The sequence below is a fragment of the Heteronotia binoei genome, chromosome 19 (genome assembly GCF_032191835.1).
Source record: "Heteronotia binoei isolate CCM8104 ecotype False Entrance Well chromosome 19, APGP_CSIRO_Hbin_v1, whole genome shotgun sequence".
Taxonomy (NCBI): domain Eukaryota; kingdom Metazoa; phylum Chordata; class Lepidosauria; order Squamata; family Gekkonidae; genus Heteronotia; species Heteronotia binoei.
The window spans coordinates 35916707-35937389 of NC_083241.1; the positions used below are offsets into that span (position 1 = coordinate 35916707).

The 20683-nt window shown below is 50.6% G+C and overlaps 1 protein-coding gene across 1 annotated transcript; it reads left to right on the forward strand.

Moving 5' to 3' along the window:
• Positions 1-1362: 1362 nt before the first annotated feature.
• On the forward strand, positions 1363-20683 carry FBXO22 (F-box protein 22). Its single transcript, XM_060260062.1, has 7 exons — positions 1363-1546; positions 4113-4233; positions 8036-8126; positions 9550-9645; positions 11090-11254; positions 15404-15569; positions 19139-20683. The coding sequence occupies exons 1-7, from the start codon at positions 1443-1445 to the stop codon at positions 19542-19544; spliced, it is 1149 nt and encodes a 382-aa protein (XP_060116045.1). The 5' UTR covers positions 1363-1442; the 3' UTR covers positions 19545-20683.

The window sequence follows — 20683 nt, forward strand, 5'->3', positions numbered from 1 at the left end:
GAAGCAGATTTCCTTTTCTGGCATGGCTGGATCTATATGGAGCTGAAAACTATCAGTGTATGTGACTGTCAGTGTATGTGACTGGCCCAAGATCACCCAGCAAGCTTCAAGGCTTGGGGTGATTTGAACCTGGAGTCTAGGCTGACCTTCACGGCACTCCATCACCTCTGGCTGCCTCTCATCAGAGTGTGCAAGCACAGATGGAGGAAACCAGGATGTCAGGCAGGGCTGATCAGGGTCTCTGCCCAGGGTGAAAGGCCCCATCCCTTGCTGACATCAAGGTTTAAGAAAGAGTAGGGGCATAATCATTTCACCAATTGTTCTGAAGGTGCTCAAGGCCAAACCCGTTCGATCTTTAGGGATTCAGTGCTAAGTTTCTGTAGCTGTGGGGAAGGGACTCTTATCTGGGAGAACCAGGTCTGATTCCCCACTCCATATGCACCTGCTGATGTGACATTGGGTTAGCCACAAGTTTTCAGAGCTGTTCCTCTCAAGAGCAGTTATCTCAGAGCTCTTTCAGCCCCACCCACCTCACAGAGTGTCTGTTTGGGAAGGGAAAGGAAATTGTAAATTGCTCTGAGACTCCTTTGGGTACTGAAGGACAGGGTATAAATCCAATCTCCTCTTCTCTTGTAATCCCAAAGCTTGAATGCGGTTTTGCCATCGTTTTGATTTATTGTCATATGAAAGTGTATTACGTAGATTGTGGCTTGTTTGGGGGTTGTGCTTTTTGGACTTGTGCGACTACAACTTGCCACTTCTGGGTTGGGAAATCCCCGGGGAGGACGGGGACGTTCAGCAGGGCACAGTGGCCTAGACTCCACCCTTCAAAGCGGCCATTTTCTCCAGGTAGAGTAATCTCTGCCAACTGGAGACCACTTTTAATTCCGGGACATCGCCAGTCACCCCCTGTAGGTTGGCAAGCAGCTTTTGACAAGGCCACCGTTGATCATTTCTAGGCACTGCCCCCCCCCCCCCCAAAGGGAGCCTCTCACTCAGTTTGCTTCGGGTCTGGCATTTAAAATTAATTACAATTGAAAATTAAACCCTTTGTGTCTTTTTTTCTTCCAACTGCCAGCAAAAACTATTCAGAGGCTCCCTTAAAGCCGCACTCTCCTCCTCAGCCGGAAATAGTCTTTTTTTGCCGCTCTGGCCGGACAGAGATCAGGCCACTTCCGGTCCGAAGTAACCTGGTTTCCCCTTTCAAAAACGTCACCAGAGAGGCGTTGAAAGACTTCCGCCAGGGCCAATGAAACTTGGCCGGAAATCCCGCCTTTAATTTTCCGCTCGGCTGAGCTCTATGGTGCGGCATAGGGCGCTGTGTTGATGACGCACTCTGAGCGCGCCTGGACTTCAGGCTTCGCTCCCGCCTGCGGCGACCTTTGGCCTCGTCTGGTTGCTGGGCGACGGACGGGCGAGGCCTGGGCGGACCTGAGGCAGCCATGGAGCCCGACCCGAAGGCCTTCTACGTGCTGAGCAATCTGGCCGAGGTGGTGGAGCGGATCCTGGCCTTCCTGCCCATCAAAGCTCTCCTGCGGGCGGCTTGGTGAGGGCCGTCGCTCGGGTGGGGCGGGCGCCTGCAAGGGTGGGGGTGCCAGCCTCCAGGCGGGACCTGGAGATCCCCTGGAATTACAGCTCCTCTCCAGACTACAGGGTAGGGTTGCCACGTTCCCCCCTGGCAACTGGCAGGGGATGTGAGACTCCAGGTTGGGAAACTCCAGGATATTTGGGGATGGAGCTTAGAGAGGACAGGGACCTCAGTGGGGGAAAAGGCCATAAAGTCCCACCTCCCAAAGCATCCGTTACAGCGCATCTCCAGATGAGCTGTAAGAACATAAGAGGAGCCATGTTGGATCAGGCCAGCGGCCCCTCCCGCCCAACACTCTGCGGCACGCAGTGGCCAAAAACCCCAGGTGCCATCAGGAGGTCCATCAGTGGGCTCAGGACACTAGAAGCCCTCCCACTGTGCCCCCCAAGCACCAAGAATACAGAGCATCACTGCCCCAGACATAAGAGAAGCCATGTTGGATCAGGCCAGTGGCCATCCAGTCCAACACTCTGTGTCACACAGTAGCCAAAAAAAGCCAGGTGCCATCAGGAGGTCCACCAGTGGGGCTAGAAGCCCTCCCACTGTGCCCTGCCCCCTGCCGCCGCCAGCACCAAGCATACAGAGCATCACTGCCCCAGATAGAGAGTTCCAACAATACGCTGTGGCTAATAGCCACTGATGGACCTCTACTCCATATGTTTGTCCAATCCATTCTTGAAGCTGGCTATGCTTGTAGCCGCCGCCACCTCCTGTGCCAGTGAATTCCATGTGCTGGGTGAAGAAGAATTTCCTTTTATCCATTCTAACCCAGCTGCTCAGCAATTTCATCAAATGCCCGCAAGTTCTTGTATTGTGAGAAAGGGAGAAAAGGACTTCTTTCTCTACCTTCTCTATCATCTTGTAAACCTCTATCATGTCACCCCTCAGTCGACGTTTCTCCCAGCTAAAAAGCCCCAAGCTCTTCCAGGGGATCTGCAGGTCTCACCTGGAGTCTGGCAGCCTTACTACAGAGATCAGTGTCTTTGGAGAAACTGGCTACTTTGGAGGGCGGACTCTCTGGCACTGAACCCCACTGAGGTCCCTGGCCTCCCCAGGCTCCACCGCTAAATATCCATGAGTTTCCTAACCTGGATCTGGCAACCTTGTTCCCCATCGGTAACAAGGGGGACATGGCAACCCTAGCCCTCCAGTCCGAACTCTGTTCTCTGGGTTTTGCTCTGAAGGGGCTCTGTTGCTGCCTCTGCCGACCCAGAATAATACCTGATCTCCAGATGACAGATCAGTTTTCCTGGAGAAAATTGCGTAGGCCGTAGAGTCTAAGAGAAACATCTGCTCCCAGATACTGCTTCCCCAAAGCTCCGGGGATTTCCAGAGCCAGAGTTGGCAACCCCGCTGGGAGGCTGGGGCTGTCAGCTGCAGTTTGGGAAATTCCGGGAAATCAGCAAGGTGTTGTAGAGCCTACCTAGCAAAGGTGCCCTTTCCTTCAGGGGAACTGATCTCGGTAGTCTGGAGATTAGCTGCAAGATCGGGAGATCTCCAGACACTGCCAGGAGGTTGCCAGCTGTACAGGAAGTGGTCTCTCTAGCGTGCTTTTGTACTTTTCCCCCCCCAGTGCAGTGCTTGCCCTGCTTGCAGCTACCCTGGTAAGGTAGCCAAGGGCAGAGAGGAGATGCCTGATCTGATGCATCTGGCAGAAAAGTGGGGATTTGAGTCTGCCTGTTAAGGACATTCTGTGCTTACTGTGGCCCCTGCAAGTTAGATGAAGCTGATGGGGAGCAGTTCTCCCCTCCGTCATTGTGTCTTCACAACAATTCAGAGAGGTAGGTGGGCCCAGACTGAGGGGATGTGACTGGTCCAGGCAGTTGCTCTCTGTAGGTCCTTGGGCCAAAAAAAAAGGCCTTTCCCAATACTTGCAGTTCTTTGTGGGGCCTTCTGCAAGCAGAACGCTGTTGTCTCCGTGTATTGTGGGGCTCCTCAATGCTCCTCAGGTATGTTCTGCAGCTGGTGACAAAGGGGGGCTTTGATATCGCTAAGTTAACTACTGCCAAACTGAAAGCGACAGAGAGTTGCCAGTTCTGGTTGGGAGAGCTGAAGAAAAGTAGCCGGGTGTCAAGAAACAAGTAAGCGATCGGCTATAGCAGGGACCAGCGTTAGTCTCCTATAAAGGAGCTCTGCCGCAAACGGCTTGAAGATTCTGTCAGTGGACTTTTTCCCCACAGCTACAAGGCATGTGATTGGGAGAGGTCCGAAAGGAGGAAGAGAAACGGGAAGCCCGGTCGCTGGTGATGTCCAGCTGCAAAAAGAACAAGCGACCACGGAGATTGTTGTTTTGAGTCTCCTCTTGCTGCTTTCTAACTGGATGGCCTTAGGTAGGCTTCTGTTTCTCAGCTAGATTGTGCACATGCATGCATGTCGGACTGATACACTGATCTACGGTGTCGTTTCAAGGATCACAGTAAGATAATGCGAGCGATGTGCTTTGAACATGCAAACGCTGTACGAAGGCTAGTGGCTGTTTCCGGGCAGACCTGTTCATAGTGGTGCTGCTTCTTTTGTGTTTCAGCGTGTGCCGGTTATGGAGAGAGTGTTCCCGTCGGCTGCTGAGGACTCGGCAGAGTTTCACCTGGGTCTCTATAGCTGAACTAGGGGATCATCTGGTTGAGGCATTAGCAGATGAGCTTGAAGTAAGTATATGGGCATTCAGTTGCTTGGGTAAATTACCCAGGGTGGGGGGGTTTTGGGGGGGGGTTGGAGGGGGGGGCTGATTTTTAAAGAGCTGACTCACTTGTAATAATTTTACTTTGTTGGGTTTTTTTAAATTGGAGCTGCCTCAATTTGCCAGTAAATCAGTTAACTTTGATTCAAAGAGCTCTTTAGGTTCTAGAACAGGGGTGTCAAGCTCTTTTGTTATGATGGCCAGATCTGACATAAATGAGACCTTGTCGGGCTGGGCCACGTGGAATGGAATGGAATGGAATGCCATGTAGCGGAGATATAAACTTTATAAAGGACACAGACAAACAAAATTAAAGATTTTTTTAAAAAATTAAGATAAAACATGCTTAAAACAGTAGCACTCACTGGTCTTAAAGGTGCTTACTTTGGCTCGTTTCTGTGCAATCCAGGGAACTGGGCAAAGGAAGCTCTGGCTCTTTCCTTTCCCCAGGGGACCAGGAGGGGGAGACGCCTCAGCCAACAGAAGGACGAAAAGCTTGGCTCAGTAGCTCAGCAGTGCAATTGAAAGAGCCTGGCAAAACAAGTTATTCCTTCCCCCCCCCCTTCCTCTCCAAGAGAGGAGCCTCAGCCAATGGAGAAAAATAGAGGTTTTGCTCTGTAGATCCTGTTCAATTGAGCAAGCCTGGCAAATCAAGCAGTCATGCAGAAGGAAGCAGGAGAGAGGGAGAAGGAAGCAATACAAGAGCCAGTTGCTTGGGGGCCTGATTCTGCCGCCGGGCTGCATGTTGGACACCCCTGCTCTAGAAGACACATATTGTGACACCCCTTATCTAGAAGAGGCATTCCCTCTAGTGCAGGAGTGTCAAATGGGGGATGGAGCGGTTCCATCCAGGGCTCTCATGCAGCCCACAAGCAACTCGTGCAGGGGAGGGAACAGGAGACTGCTGGAGTGGGCAGAGCCACTCCAGTGGTGGCTTCAGCATGGTGGAACAGCCCCATCAGCAGTCAGGCAGCATCTGCCCAGGGCTGAACCACTGGCTCTCCAATCCACCCATGTGGGTTTTCCTTTGCACCCTCTCCCAGCCCACGAGGCCCTGTAGTGAGGACACACCGACTCGGAGCTTGCCAGCTGCTGTCCTTTATATAGTTTATACCTCTGGTGCCAGGCATTACATTTTATGGCACCCGTGGCCTGTTCCAGTGACATTTATGACGGATCCAGCCCTTGTAACAAATGAATTTGACACCTCTGCTCCAGTGATAGAGAATGGGGGAACGCATCCACTGTCATCCCCAGTTTCTGGTTAGTGACAGCAAAGGCTGATATTAAATGCGTTACCGAGTGAAACGGTGGCGCTTCTTAAGGTTTTTGATCGCCCCATCTAACCAATGAATGGTGAAGCCTTAGAAATTGCATGGGGGTTTTGAGTCAAAGCGATGGTGTTCCCAGTAGTAACGTATGGCTGTGAGAGCTGGACCATAAGGAAAGCCGAGTGCAGAAGAATAGATGCTTTCGAGTTGTGGTGCTGAAGAAGAGTCTTGAGAGTCCCTTGGACTGCAAGAAGATCCAATCAGTCAGTCCTAAGGGAAATCAACCCTGGCTGTTCCTGGAAGGTCAGATGCTGAAGCTGAAGCTCAAATACTTTGGCCACCAAATGAGAAGGGAGCACTCACTAGAGAAGATCCTGATGCTGGGAAAGACAGAAGGCCAAAGAAGAAGGGGATGGCAAAAGAGGAGATGGCTGGACGGCATTACTGATGTAACTAACACGAATTTGAGCAGACTTCAGAGGATGGTGGAAGACAGGAAGGCCTGGCGTGACTTAGTCCATGAGGTCGCAAAGAGTCGGACTCGACTGTGCGACTGAATAACAACAGAATTGTAAAATCGTCCCCCAGTCATTGCCAGAGGTTGGTGAAGTCACTGTGCCTTTTGTTTTTGGATACGGAAATGCGCATTACCATGTAACTTACTAGTATGCTGCTAGACAGAGAAGTTGGTAGAAAGCGCTTTTGGCTTTGGAGCATATAAGTTTTGAATCCGTGAGGTGGAAGGGACTTGATGAGGCGTGAGCCCCTTCCTGCCTGAGCCTACCAACCTTAATACATTTTGCTGGTTTGTTTTGGAATCTTCGTCTCCAGCCTGTCCTCTCACGCAATGCCTGTTGAAATAAGCCAAGCCCCATTAACTTCAGCAAGGCTCCTGAAGGGAAACTTCTTGGTAGATTGGGCCTCCCGTTCTGTAGTGCAGAAAGCAACTGAGATACACTTTTGGCAGCCTTATCCTGATGCGATCCCATGGTGTGCTTGCACACTGCTGATGCCAGACTTCAGCCTTCGTGTTTCGAGTGGCGTGAGAGGAGAGCGACCAGCCATGCAGGGCTGGCTCCGGAGTTTTCCAGCTGTGCAGAGTGTTGATGTCGTGGCAGCATGGTGCTAAAGACCGTGAGCTCTTGTTTTGCCCAGGATACCATAGAGACTAACAGTATTTTTCATTGAAATGGGAGACTTGCATCAGTTGGAGAGCCAGTTTGGTGTAGTGATTAAATGTGCGAACTCTTATCTGGGAGAACCGGGTTTGATTCCCCCCTCCTCCACTTGCAGCTGCTGGAATGGCCTTGGGTCAGCCAGAGCTCTCTTATCTGGGAGAACCGGGGTTGATTCCCCCCCCTCCACTTGCACCTGCTGGAATGGTCTTGGGTCAGCCAGAGCTCTCTTATCTGGGAGAACCGGGGTTGATTCCCCCCTCCTCCACTTGCACCTGCTGGAATGGTCTTGGGTCAGCCACAGCTCTCTTATCTGGGAGAACCGGGGTTGATTCCCCCCTCCTCCACTTGCAGCTGCTGGAATGGCCTTGGGTCAGCCATAGCTCTCTTATCTGGGAGAACTGGTTTGATTCCCCACTCCTCCACTTGCACCTGCTGGAATGGCCTTGGGTCAGCCATAGCTCTGGCAGAGGTTGTCCTTGAAAGGGCAGCTGCTATGAGAGCCCTCTTGGCCCCACGCACCTCACAGGGTGTTTGTTGTGGGGAAGGAAGATAAAGGAGATTGTGAGCCACTCTGAGATTCAGCGTAGAGGGCAGACTATAAATCCAATGTCGCCTTCTTCTTGGATAAGGAAATGGCTTGAGCACAGCTCCTGAGGCCAGAGAGGTTTTGAAAAGTTGGTCATGTGAACACGAGGCGATAATTAAAAGCCCTTCTCTGAGCAGCACACACACCTGAACATATGAAGCTGCCTTATACTGAATCAGACCCTCGGTCCATCAAAGTCAGTACTGTCTACTCAGACTGGCAGCGGCTCTCCAGGGTCTCAAGCTGAGGTCTTCCACACCTGCTTGCCTGGACCCTTTTTTAGTTGGAGATGCCAGAGATTGAACCTGGGACCTTCTGCTTCCCAAGCAGATGCTCTGCCACACAGCCACCGTCCCTCCCCGTCCCACCTGAGCCACCACTGCTGTTACGAATGCAGGGAAGGAGTGATCCTGCTGCATGGATGGCTATGTATAGTGCTAGAACGTCAAACCTTGGAATGGGAAACAGGCTGTGTGGAAGGGGTGCGCGCCTGCTGGAATTTAATTCCTTCTCCACCTCCCCCAGTAGAGGTGTCCCTGGAGGGTGAGGCTGATCCTTTCAGGGCTGGGCCAAGCATATTCCACATGGGGGCTTGTGCAGATCTATCTGAGCAGGATTGAAGGCGTGGCCTGTCGTGATGCTTGGTTTTTCTCTGAAGGAGAAGCTGGCGAATGTGCCCTCTCGTTCACACATGCATGGTCTGTTGCGCTTGTGTGTTTTCTTCCTGTTTTGCAGAAGATCCAGGTGCTGCCCCAGACGGCGTTTTACATAGCGGATGCGGAGAATTTCGGCGGCTGCGAAGAATATTGCCGCAGGCCGAAGAGAGGTGAGCGTCCCTTGAAGGAACTTGGCGAGGTGTTCAGTGGGTTGTTGGGCCCGAAGGAGAGCTGTCATGTGACCAGTGGATGAAATGTGGGACGTAAGCACAGAGGTGGAAGGCCTGGTTTTGGGTTTACGCTCCATCAAATGACTTCTGGCGTTTTCCAGTGGTTTAGAATGGTGTTCTTAGGGAGCGGTGAGAATGCATCGCTTTAAGCAGCTCCTGCAAGAAGGTGACATCCGTTTCACACCTGTTTGAAACCCCCTGCTTGTTCGGACACCTCCAGGTAGGGGCTGGCAGGCTTCTTTGGGAAAACAGCCCTGCAGCTAACTGCGGTCTTCTGAGCAGAGTAGGTGACACATGCAGAAACAGCCAATTTTCATTTATTGGTCACCTTTCTCCCTTGTGGAACTCAAGGCAGCTTACACAGCATGGATGAAAAAATATTTTAAAAAACACAATGAAACAATTATAAGACCTGTTAAGGTCACAGATTAAAAATTCCAAATAGGACTGCCAGTAATAAAAAGCTAAAACAAAATGCATTCCTAAATAAAATCTCCTTCAACTGCCTCCTGAAGACTGACAATGAGAGGGCCAGGCATACCTCCCTGGGAAGGTTGTTTCCGAACTAGGGGGCTGCCACAGAAAAGGCCCTGCCTTCTGCACCCACCAAACAACCTTCTTTAATCAGTGGGACAGTCAGGAGGACACCTCCCCATCATCTTGATTCCTAGGCAGGAACAAATGGAAGAAGGCAGTCCTTCAGGTCCCCTAGTTCCATGCCATGTAGGGCTTTTAAAGGACAAAACCAGCAAATGGAATTGGGCTTGGGGTAGTTTGGTAGCCCAGTGTAATTGCTGCAATACTGGGCACGTTTGGTCCCAATAGCTGGCTCTGTCCAGCAGTCATTCTGCACTAGCTGCAGCTTCTGAACACTCTTCAATGGTAGCCCCAAGGAGAGCACATTGCAGTAGTCCAGTCTGGTTGTAACTAAGACATGGGTGACTAGATCTGACTGGCCCAGGAACGGATGCAGCTGACGTACCAGCCAGAGCTGGGCAAATGCACTCGGAGCCACAGCAGCCCTCTGGTTTTCTTGTTGAAGCCAGCGTGGTGTAGCGGTTACGAGTGATGGACTCTAATCTGCAGAACCGGCATTGATTCCCCACTCCTCCACAGGAAGCCAGCTGGGTGGTCTTGGGTCAGTCCCAGTTCTCGCAGAGCTTTCTCACCTCCCCCCCCCCCCCGGCCAGGATGTTGTGAGGAGAGGAAAGGAAGGCGATTGTAAGCTGCTTTAAGACTCCTTCAGGTAGAGAAAAGCAGGGTAGAAAAAACAAAGTCTTCTTCCTCCAGCTCGTCTGTCTCACGCTGTTGTGTGTGTTTGCCCACCGGAACCACGTAAAAATTATCCTGCATTTAATTACAGCTCGAAGAATACACAGAAAGGAATCGGCCGTCGCTTTAGAAAAGCTACTCCCCAAACGATGCCAAGCCCTTGGGTTGGTGACACCTGGGGTCGTAGGTAAGAAAGTGCCCTGACATCAGTTGCGTTTTGAGGCTGTTATTTCCCTCTTTTACAGAAAGACAGAAACAGGTGGATGACTTAAATCTGGGTGTTTTGCTGGTTAAGGGATGATTTTCATTAAAATGAAGCTCCTGTATCATCGTGTAATCGGTGCTCCAGAGCACTTGGTATGAACCAGCACTTCCTCCATAGGGATTTGGCTACTGTTATTTGATGTTTCAATGAAATTGCTGAGCAGTCAGGTTAGAATGGATAAAAGGAAGTCCTTCACCCAAAGGGTGATTAACTCATTGAATTCACTGCCACAGGAGGTGGTGGCTACAAGCATAGCCAGCTTCAAGAGGGGATTGGATAAGCATACGGAGCAGAGGTCCATCAGTGGCTATAAGCCACAGCCTATTGTTGGAACTCTGTCTGGGGCAGTGATGCTCTGTATTCTTGGTGCTTTTGGGAGGGGGGCATAGTGGGAAGGCTTCTAGCCCCACTGGTGGACCTCCTGATGGTACTTGGGGTTTTTTAGCCACTGTGTGACACAGAGTGTTGGACTGGATGGGCCATTGGCCTGATCCAACATGGCTTCTCTTATGTTCTTAACCCGATCATTCACCATGCTCAGCAGTGATGCGTGCTCCCGACACAACCACAGCTTCCAGTTTGGTTGCGGGCTGGGTATCCCAGTTAACCTATCGCCGAAAGCCGATTTTCACAACACCGGCCCCAGTTCAGAGCTAACATAACAAACGACAGAAAATGGAGGGGGGAGAACCGCCTGTGCAGAAGTCGACCTGAATAACGTCAGACATGAAACCTGCTTGTGGTCAGTCACCCTCCCAAGAGTCTCCCTTTTCCAACTGCTCTGGGAGACCCAGGTTCGAATCCTCACTCGTGCCCTGGAAGCTCGCTGGGTGACCTAGGACCAGTCACGGTCTTTCAGCCTCACCTACCTCACCGGGTTGCTGTGGAGGAGAGGGGAACAATGTGAGCCAGGGTAAAAAGGCAGGGGGGCATACATGGATAAAATATATGAACATATGAAGCTGCCTTATACTGAATCAGACCCTTGGTCCATCAAAGTCAGTCTTGTCTTCTCAGACTGGCAGCAGCTCTCCAGGGTCTCAAGCTGAGGATTTTCACACCTACTTGCCTGGACCCTTTTTGGAGATGCCAGGGATTGAACCTGGGACCTTCTGCTTCCCAAGCAGATGCTCTACCACTGAGCCACCGTCCCTCCCCCATTGACCGCTTTGCTGTTTTGAAAGGCGCCTGACCCTGCATGCTGGCTTTGAAGTAATTAGATGTATTCGACAGCAGTGGTGTTGGTGTTTTGGGGGTTGGGTTTTGGGTTTTTTGCATACCAATATGTGGGGGTGGGGGGCCATGCTAGAAGCACCCAGGGTCTTAAAAATAAAGTTCACCAGTTAACAGATTTTTCCCTTTTCAGTCACCCCGACAGGACCTCGCAGCGGCCGGCCTCTGGAAATCGAAGAAGGTGTGGCAGGCTTTGTGTTGTTGTTCCCCAAGATCGATGGAGTGAAGATTCAGACCTTCCACCTTTTGAAAGACCCGAAGTCCAAAGTCATCGATGAAGACCAGTTTGCTGAAGCAGGTGAGTACATTTAAAATGCCAGGGAAGTCAGTCTTACAGTCGTCGGTGTGGTCCGTAGAACTCTGACTAAACTCGCAGTTTTAAACTCGGTGTGGGTATAAAATTCATTTGTCCCCCACTTTTCTCTCAAACCGGGACCCAAAGCAGCTTACTTAATTCTTCTCTTCTCCATTTTATCCTCTCGACTACCCTATGAGTTAAATTAAGCTGAGAGAGCGTGACTGGCCCAAAGTCACCCAGCAAGCTTCCATGGCACCTGTGGGGATTTGAACCCAGCTCTCCCCAGATACTCAGCTTGCTGGGGGGAAAGTGTCGGTGACTGGGGAAGGCAATGGCAAACCACCCCGTAAAAAGTCTGCCATGAAAATGTTGTGAAAGCAGCGTCACCCCAGAGTCGGAAACGACTGGTGCCTGCACAGGGGACCTTTCCTTTCCTCCCCAGATACTAGTCCAGCAGCACTCTTAACCACTAGACCACATTGGCACATGTGCACACGCTCTCTTTTTTATAGGTATCTAATCCAGAGGCCAAAGCCAAAAACATCTAGATTTGTGTGTGAGAGTGAGAGAGAGAGAATGAGAATAAATTCACCCGTTTCCTTTTTTTTTTTTTTTTTGACCTCTGGACTCCACATGCAGAAGTCCACAGAGTTTTAGAATCTTTCTGCAGTGCTGGATTGTGATTTCCTAAGCCTCTGAATCTCAGACACAGGAGGCCACATCAGGGGAAGGCCTCGGCCTCTCTGCCCTGTTGTTGTCTGTCCAGAGGAGCTGGTTGGCCACTGTGTGAGACAGGATGCCGGACTATTGGTCTGATCCAGCAAGGCTCTTCTGATATTCTTAGGAAACTCTTGGTCTCTGTGCCCTATTGTTGGACTTCCAGAAGAACTGGTTGGCCCTTGTGTGAGACTAGATGCTGGACTAGATGGGCCACTGGTCTGATCCAGCAGGGCTCTTCTGATGTTCTTAGGAAGGCCTCAGCCTCTATGCCTGTTGTTGGCCCTCCAGAGGAACTGGTTGGCTGCTGTGTGAGGCAGGATGCTGGACTAGATGGACCACTGGTCTGATCCAGCAGGGCGCTTCTTGTGTTCTTAGCTACTCAGAGATGCGATTTGGCAGAAGGCTGCTCCTATCGTGTCCTGTCTGTCTGTCCTTGAGTATGTCTGTGTGTCAGGAGAAAGAAAATACTTTGCAAGGTTTCATATCTAAGCCCTTCCATGTGTGCCCATGGAAGGGCCCAGGGGAAACATGGAGCTCAGGCAGACCCGGGAGGCCAGAGGCTGCCATGGTGATGTGGGTGGTCCCCGGGCTTCCATTTCCATCTAGAAGCATCCCTGCATCCAGCAAACCCGGGTGGGGTGTGGATTGCTGCCTGAGATCCAAAACAGCCCAAAGCGAGCGCTCGAAGCTGGGACTGAAAGAACTGGCTTCCTTTTGCTCAAGGAAAAGACGGGAAGGGAGCAACTTCCAGAAACCTCCCAAAGCATTCTCCCTCAGCTGCAGCTGATAGGATGAGGAGCAAAACGGCCTTCTTTTCCCCAGGAGGTTGATTCAGGCAAAATGCGCTTTCCAGAAGAGCAGTTCCCAAGAGCAGAATCAACTGCCAGTTCGGTTGTTGTAGATCTTCCAGGCTGTGTGGCTGTGGCATTCTTGGCATTCTGACCACACCACCCCAGAAAATCTACAACAGCCAATGGACTTCGGCCGTGAAAGCCTTCGACAATGGCTGCCAATCCCTTCATCGGTTTTTGTCCCTTCCCTCGAGCAAGATCAGCAGGGTGCTTGTTGGGTATCCTTTGGGGAGAGGGCGTCTGGCCTTGAGACGGGGAAGTTGGGGGAGACGCTGCTTTGGAGCTCCCTTCTCGGCTGTCTGGTTCTGCACTGCTGGGCGTCCTTTGCCATGACTCGCGGAGGAGTCTGATTGCCCTCGGAGAGCCCTGCCTTTTCCCGTTAGCCTCCCTTCCCTGCGACTCTTCATTGCCCCAGAGGTGACTGTGATATTCTTTGTGCCCCCAGTTTTTTTCTTCTTCAGAGGGTCAGGTTACTCCAAAACCCTAGGGGGGACCCACGCAGAACACCCAGATGTTTTGTTCAAAATATCATTTCTCCTCCTCATGACCATTTGCTTTTTGTTTTTACGAAAAACCAGAGAGGGTGGCAGTGTGGTGTAGTGGTTAAGAGTAGCGGACTCTTAATCACTAATCTGGAAAACCATGCTTTGATTCCCCCCCCCTCCTTCCCCTGAACCCCGCTGGGTGACCTTGGACCAGTCACAGTTCCCTCCGAGCTCTCTCGACCCCCATCTTCCTCACAAGGTGCCTGTTGTGGGGAGAGGAAGGGAATGCAAGCCACTTTGAGACTCCTTGGGGTAGAGGAAAAACAAGGTACAAAAGCCTACTCTTCTTCTTCTTACGTCAGTCTCCTCCACTGCCCATTTCTCTTCCCCCCTTGGTGAAAATGTGATGGAAATGAAGATGTAATAGGTTTGTTTTCCAGCTTGGGGCATCTACCCCACAAAGAGTAACTAGGCCAACTTGTGTTTCTGGGCCCTTTTTGACTTGGGGAGATGTTTTCGGAGCCTTTCTCCCGCTCTGGGTACCTGAGGTTCGAGAAAGCTCCCGCTCGCCTGATCTTCTGCAAACTATGCCAAACTGAACTATTCAAAGCGGCTTTTCTGCACAGGCAATAGGGTTGCCCCATACTAAATAATGACAAAGTTACTTGGATAAATGATTAGAGACTGCAGTCTGTACTACTGTGTATTGCTTATTGCAAGTAGGTTCCTGTTATGTAATTTTTGTACCACTTAATGTACTTATGCTATGTTCCTTTCTCCTTCTGGTGATTCCAGGCTGTTGAATGTCTCGTTTTGTTCATTGTACTGAGTCACTCTGTGCAGTCTGATTGGGTTCCCTGTGAGAAAAGTGGACTGTCTGTAACAGAGGTGGCCAAACTTCCTTAAAGTTAGAGCCACATAGAATAAATGCCAGATGTTTGAGAGCCACTAAACATGAACATCAGAGGACGGACGGAAGGAAGGAAGCAGCAAATAGATGGGGGAGGGAGACAGGAGGGAGAGGTGGAAAGAAAGCAACTTTAAATGCATTCTGGTTGACTTGGAGAAGTGATTTAAATAGAAAAATGCCTTCTCCAAGCTGGGCAGCTGGGGCTTCGAGAGCCACATGGTTGTGTGAAAGAGCCACATGTGGCTTCCATACCACAGTTTGGCTGCCCCTAAGCCATAATATAAATAAATTGTCGCAGTCAGATCGCCCTCATAGCCACAAAAATTAAATAAACGTGTGAACCCTTTTGTGACGTAGGATCCCCAGGAGTCAGAGATGGTGCTTAAGGGTCATTGTAACAGCTTTGAAGAGTCTTTCTGCTTTACGTTGCCTGTTCCTTTATGCTCGGGGGGGGGGAGGTTAGAGGCAAGGGGGGTATTATCTAAGCCAGCGGTCCCCAACCTTTTTGGCACCAGGGACCGGTTTTGTGGAAGGCAATTTTTCCACGGACCGGCGAGGGGTGAGGTGGGTGGGGGGCTATGGTTTTGGGATGATACAGTTGTGCACTTTATTTTGGTGTAGTGGTTAAGTGCGCAGACTCCTATCTGGGAGAACCGGGTTTGATTCCCCACTCCTCCACTTGAACCCGCTGGAATGGCCTTGGGTCAGCCAGAGCTCTCTTATCTGGAAGAACTGGGTTTGATTCCCCTCTCCTCCACTTGCAGCTGCTGGAATGGCCTTGAGTCAGCTCTCGTAGGCGTTGTCCTTGAAAGAGCAGCTTCTGGGAGTGTTCTCTGAGCCCCACCCACCTCACAGGGTGTCTGATGTGGGGGAGGAAGATAAAGGAGATTGTGAGCCACTATGAGATTCGGAGTGGAGGGCAGGATATAAATCCAATGTCGTCGTTGTCTTCATTATTACATTGCAATATATAATGAAATAATTATACAACCCATGGCCCGGTTGCTAACAGGCCACGGACTGGTACTGGTCCACGGACCGCAGGTTGGGGATCTAAGCCCAGAATATACATGCTGATGTAGTCCATCCAGGCCCGAGTTGGTATTTCTGGGACAATCTTGTTATTCCTACCACAAGGCGACATTCCGTGAGTTAACTCTTCCCCTCCCTCTTCCCTAACCAGGTCTGAAGAACAACCCGGATCTCAGAGTGGTTCTCCTGTTTGGGTACAACGCCTGGAGGTCAGGATTAACGCGGTTCCTGCAGCAGATAGTCAACCGCTTGAACGAAAAAAGCATCATCTTGGCCGGGGGACACGTGGACAACTACACGTCCGTGACTTTTGGGAGGTGGGTATCTTTTGAAAGGCGTGCGTGTTCTCCTTGCTTAAACGTATCAAAGCCTGTTTTGGGGAGCGATGTTGAAGCAGCCCGGTATTAATTTAATTAATTGATTCTCACATCGCGGTGGGTGCGGTAGAGCCCGGAGATCCGAAGATTGTCTGGCGGCCTGAAACTCTAGCTGTTTTTGAGGCAGACTCTTTTGGGGGCTGAGAGAACTGTGACCAGCCCAAGGTCTCCTTGAAATGAAGGACTGGGGGGGGAATCAAGATTAGAGTCCACCGCTCTTAATCGCTACACCACACTGTCTTTCCCTCCCAGGTTTAAATAGTTTTGGATGAGTTCAGCGTAAGCAGCTGAGATTGAGCTTGGTGCTTTGTGGTTTCACTGAGAGCCCTGCCTCTATCCCACGCATGTACGGTCCCAACAAGGTCATGTTGGATTTGGCATTTCGGGCTGGCTTGCAAATTAGGACATCAGGTTATTGGAGATAGAGAACGATGTGACAGTCAGAGGCTAGATTGTTCTGTGTGAAGGCACACCGTTAGCCACTGTTTGCTGTCTCCATTGGCGGGCCCAGCCAATTAAAGTGGCCTGGATCCAAGGGTGACAGAGCCAGATGAGTTTTGGAACCCTCTTGTTGGCTTGACAGCTACTCTACCAGTTGCGCTTGGTCAACTTGTACAGCCACAGCTTGAGTACAGCTATCAACACATGCTCTCTGGCGCTCTTTTCCCGCATCTTCTGTGGGAACAATGGGGTTGGGGTACGAAGCTATTCTTAACTCTTGCTAGAAGTGACCTATGGCAGTGTTCTTTTTTTTTCTGTTTGTTTGTTTTGGCCTGTGTGTGACTCAGAGCGGTAGACTGGATGTGCCATTGGACTGGTCCAACCTGGCTTCTCTTGTGTTCTTATGTCCTGCCGCTGCGTTGGGGAAGTCCCATCCAGCGTCATCGTTTAGGGTGGTTTCTGGCACTGCCGTGCAGGTTGCCTGGAGAGGTGGTGGCGTGTAAGTTTGGGATGGGACGGTGGCTCAGTGGTAGAGCATCTGCTTGGGAAGCAGAAGGTCCCAGGTTCAATCCCCGGCATCTCCAAAAAAGGGTCCAGGCAAATAGGTGTGAAAAACCAGCTCGAGACCCTGGAGAGCCGCTGCCAGTCTGTGAAGACAAGACTGACTTTGATGGACCGAGGGTCTGATTCAGTAGAAGGCAGCTTCATATGTTCAAGTTTTCTAAACAGAACTAAACCTAGACTGCTTATGTTGCATTAGTGGCCTGGTTGGAGCTTTCTAGCCATTAGGAATTTGAGGGGGGGGGGGGTTGGCTGGCCTGGGTATGGTTTAACTCCTCCTCCGGGTTGTGTTCTGCTTATCAAACAGCCTCCCCCCCCCCTTCCTTTTTGGTCTGATGTTTCCGGGCCAGGTGCATGGATTTCCCGAAGTCTGATGAGGGCTAGCCGAGTTCTGGGTGGCTTCCAATCCCCTGAGCCCTGCCAGCATTGCTTTCAGAACGACGTGTTCCTTCTTCTATGAGAAGGCCATATTATACCGTTTATTTACTCGAGGCAGAGTGTACCTGGGGGTGGTGGGGGGGGGTGTCGTTTCAGGTGAATTATTGTTAACTTATAACTTTTATCGCAAATAATACGATAGTGAAGCTGCTGTTCTTCCGCTGCCTTATTTTCCCTCGCTGCCCGGGTGAAGTTTCTTCAGAAGAGATCTTGTATTGATTGGGTCAGATTGACAGGAGGGCAAAAGCTATAGACCTGTTCGCTTGTTTTGACTTTTTCCCCAGTCCTAAAAGTGAAGATAAGCTTTGTTTGGGTTCAGAATTCTTCGTGGCCTTTGAATAAGCTTCCTAGGGAAGTGAGAGCCAGTTTGGCGCAGTGGCTTAGTGTTCAGACTCCTGTCTGAGAGAAACGGGTTTGATTCCCCACTTCTCCTCCATATGGAACCGCTGGAGTGACCTTGGGTCAGTCACAGTTCTCTCAGAGCTATTCTGCTCTCTCAGCCCCACCTACCTCACAGGGCGTCAGTTGTGGGGAGAGGAAAGGAAAGGAGAGTGTAAGCCTCTCTGAGACAGCATTGGGTAGCGGGCAGGGTATAAATTCAATCTCGTCATCTTCTCTTCTGAGCAGGGACAAATGGTGCAGTGTTGCCAACTCCAGCTTGTACCTGCTGGAATGGCCTTGGGTCAGCCATAGCTCTGGCAGAGGTTGTCCTTGAAAGGGCAGGTGCTGTGAGAGCCCTCTCCAGCCCCACCCACCTCACAGGGTGTCTGTTTTGGGGGAGGGAGATAAAGGAGATTGTGAGCCGCTCTGAGATTCTTCGAAGTGGAGGGTGGGATATAAATCCAATATCTTCATCTACCTCACAGGGTGTCTGTTGTGGGGGAGGAAGGGAAAGGAGATTGTGAGCCGCTCTGAGACTCTTCGGAGTGGAGGGCGGGATATAAATCCAATATCCTCATCATCATCAGCTTGAGAAACTCCAAGAAATTTGGTTGTTAGGGAGACTTTTTGGGAGGAGAGGGAGCTTAGCAAAAGAAGAGTTGTTTTTTATACCATGCATTTCTCCACCCTAAGGGGTCTCGAAGCAACTTACAACCACCTTCCCTTCCTCTCCCCACAACAGACACCCTGTGAGGTAGGTGGGGCTGGGAGAGCTCTCAGAGAACTGGGACTGACCCAAGGTCACCCAGCGGGCTCCATGTGGAGGAGGAGTGGGGAATGAGACCCGGTTGTCCGGATTAGAGTCCGCCTCACTTAACTGCTGCACCAAACTAGCACTCTTTACACTCACAGGACATCTGTGTTGCTCACGTGAATGTCCATGAAGCAGCCTTATACTGAATCAGACCATCCGTCTATCATGGTCACTATTGCCTACTCACCTATTCTCTAGTGCAGAGGTGTCAAACATGTGGTCCAGGGGCCGAATCTGTAAGCTCTTGGAGGATTGGCTCCATCAGGGGTGTGTGGCCTAATAAGCAAAGGAGTTCTGCTACAAACAAAAAGCCTTGCTTATGAAGTAGATGGGGCTGGGAGAGCTCTGAAGGAACTGACTGACCCAAGGTCACACCAGCAGGCTTCCTGTGACGGAGGAGTGGGGAATCAAACCTGGTTCTCCAGATTAGAACGTGCTGCTCTTAACCACTACACCACCCTGGCTCTCAGCAGCAGGGGTAGAACACCACAATCCATCTTCCAAAGCTGCCATTTTCTCCAGGGGAACTGACTTCGGTTGTCTGAAGATCAGTTGTAAATCCAAGATATACCCAGGCACCAGAGTGTTGGACTGGATGGGCCATTGGCTTGATCTAACATGGCTTCTCTTATGTTCACCACTGGGAGGTTGGCAACCGTAAAATGTTAGCTCTTGAACGGGTGTATAGACATGCGGCCCAATAAATCCATGGGGAATAGTACTCAGAGTTCTGTAATAAAGTCCCACGTGCATGTTTATTGCTTCTCTTGCTTTGTAGAATGCATTTAGTTATGTTGGTGCTGTTGTACCCTGGTGGTAAACCCCCCCCCCAAAACTTTCCAACACGGGGTTTCTCTTCCCCCCTCTCTTTCAGCAACACTAAGCCTGCCGAATCCTGCGGCGTTGTTGGCTTGACGTTTAGCGGACCTCAGATCCAGAGCGCCTCCGTTTTGTTAGATCAGGATGTATTCGATGAGAAGACGTTGGAAGCGGCGATGCAGCGCCTCAAGGCGGCGGGCATCCCCGAACACAACACCGTCGGCTTCATGTTCGCCTGCGTGGGCCGGGGATACCAACATTACAAAACCAAGGAGAACCTCGAAGCGGACACTTTCCGGAAGTTCTTCCCCAGCGTTCCGCTCTTCGGCTTTTTCGGACACGGGGAGATAGGATGCGACCGAATTGTAACTGGGAGTTTTATACTCCGGGAAACGAATAACGTCAAAGATGACCTGCTTCACGGTTACACCACTGTGATGACCCTCGTCCACCTGGGCTGAGCCAAAGCAAACTGATCTTAAATCTGTCGTGGCTGGTGCCCCGGCGGGGTCACAGGGCAGCTCCCCATTTCAGAAGCGTTTAAAAAAGGAACAAAAAACTAGGGACCGCCTACACGGTTGTCTCCTGAAAGACAAAGGTGACCATTGTCCTTTTGGTTTTATGATTTCCAGCTGGCATAAAGATTAGTTTAGGTGAGCGAGGACTCCCCCCCCCTTCATGTACAGTTTTAAAATTGCAAATGTGTCAGTTCTGTAGTAAAATTTTGATTTTGCTCCTCCGCTGGACAGAACGACGCTTGGTATTATGTTCAGACTTGCCAGGGACTGCATCTGGGTGGGACTGAAATATCAGGACTGCCACATGGGATCTGTGGACTGACTTTCCCATGCTGACCGAGTTTGGCACTGAACGCCTCATACGCTTGGTTGTGGTGTCTTCTTTTGGGATGTATATCTGCTTGCCTGAAGCAGGCCCTCTTATGAGATCACTTATTTGTGAGGTCAGATGGTTAATATCCACAAGTGAGTGGCCAAATAAAAATACAGCATACTTCCCCCCCCCCCCCCTAGAGCTTTATGCTGTGTCAGCTTCTGCACTTAGGAAAGAATAAAGGCAGCCTGTAGGGTTTTTCAGAAAACGTGGATTGGAAAATGCCCTTGGCTAAAATTGGATTTTATCATAAATTATAGAAGCTGCTTGATCTCCCTGTCCTCCTCGGATCAGAATATTTCAGGATTCTGTTCCGAATCCCACAATCTGAAGCACCTTTATTTAGAAGCAAGCCTTACTGGCTTACGTGTTTCTTTTCTCTCACTGCTTCAGCCGCTACTGTTTAGGGTCACCTTTAGAAAACAAACAAAAAGATCTAATGTGAGCAAGAGGGCAGAGAAGATTCTGAGTGAAGAGGTGTGTTTGTTGGAAATGCTTTCTGCCAGCCTGAGCATAAACAGCAGCAAAAGAGAGAGAGAGAGAGACATTTGTGTCTGGAGGAAGGGGTGTGGTCGCTGGATGGAACAAGTGGCACGAGGGATTCTCGACTTGCTTACACGGTATTGCTGTATGACCAAAACTTGGTTTTGCTGTTCAGTAAAAAAAAAAATGCGCAACTGCAGTACCAATAAAGCAGTGTTCTTGTGTT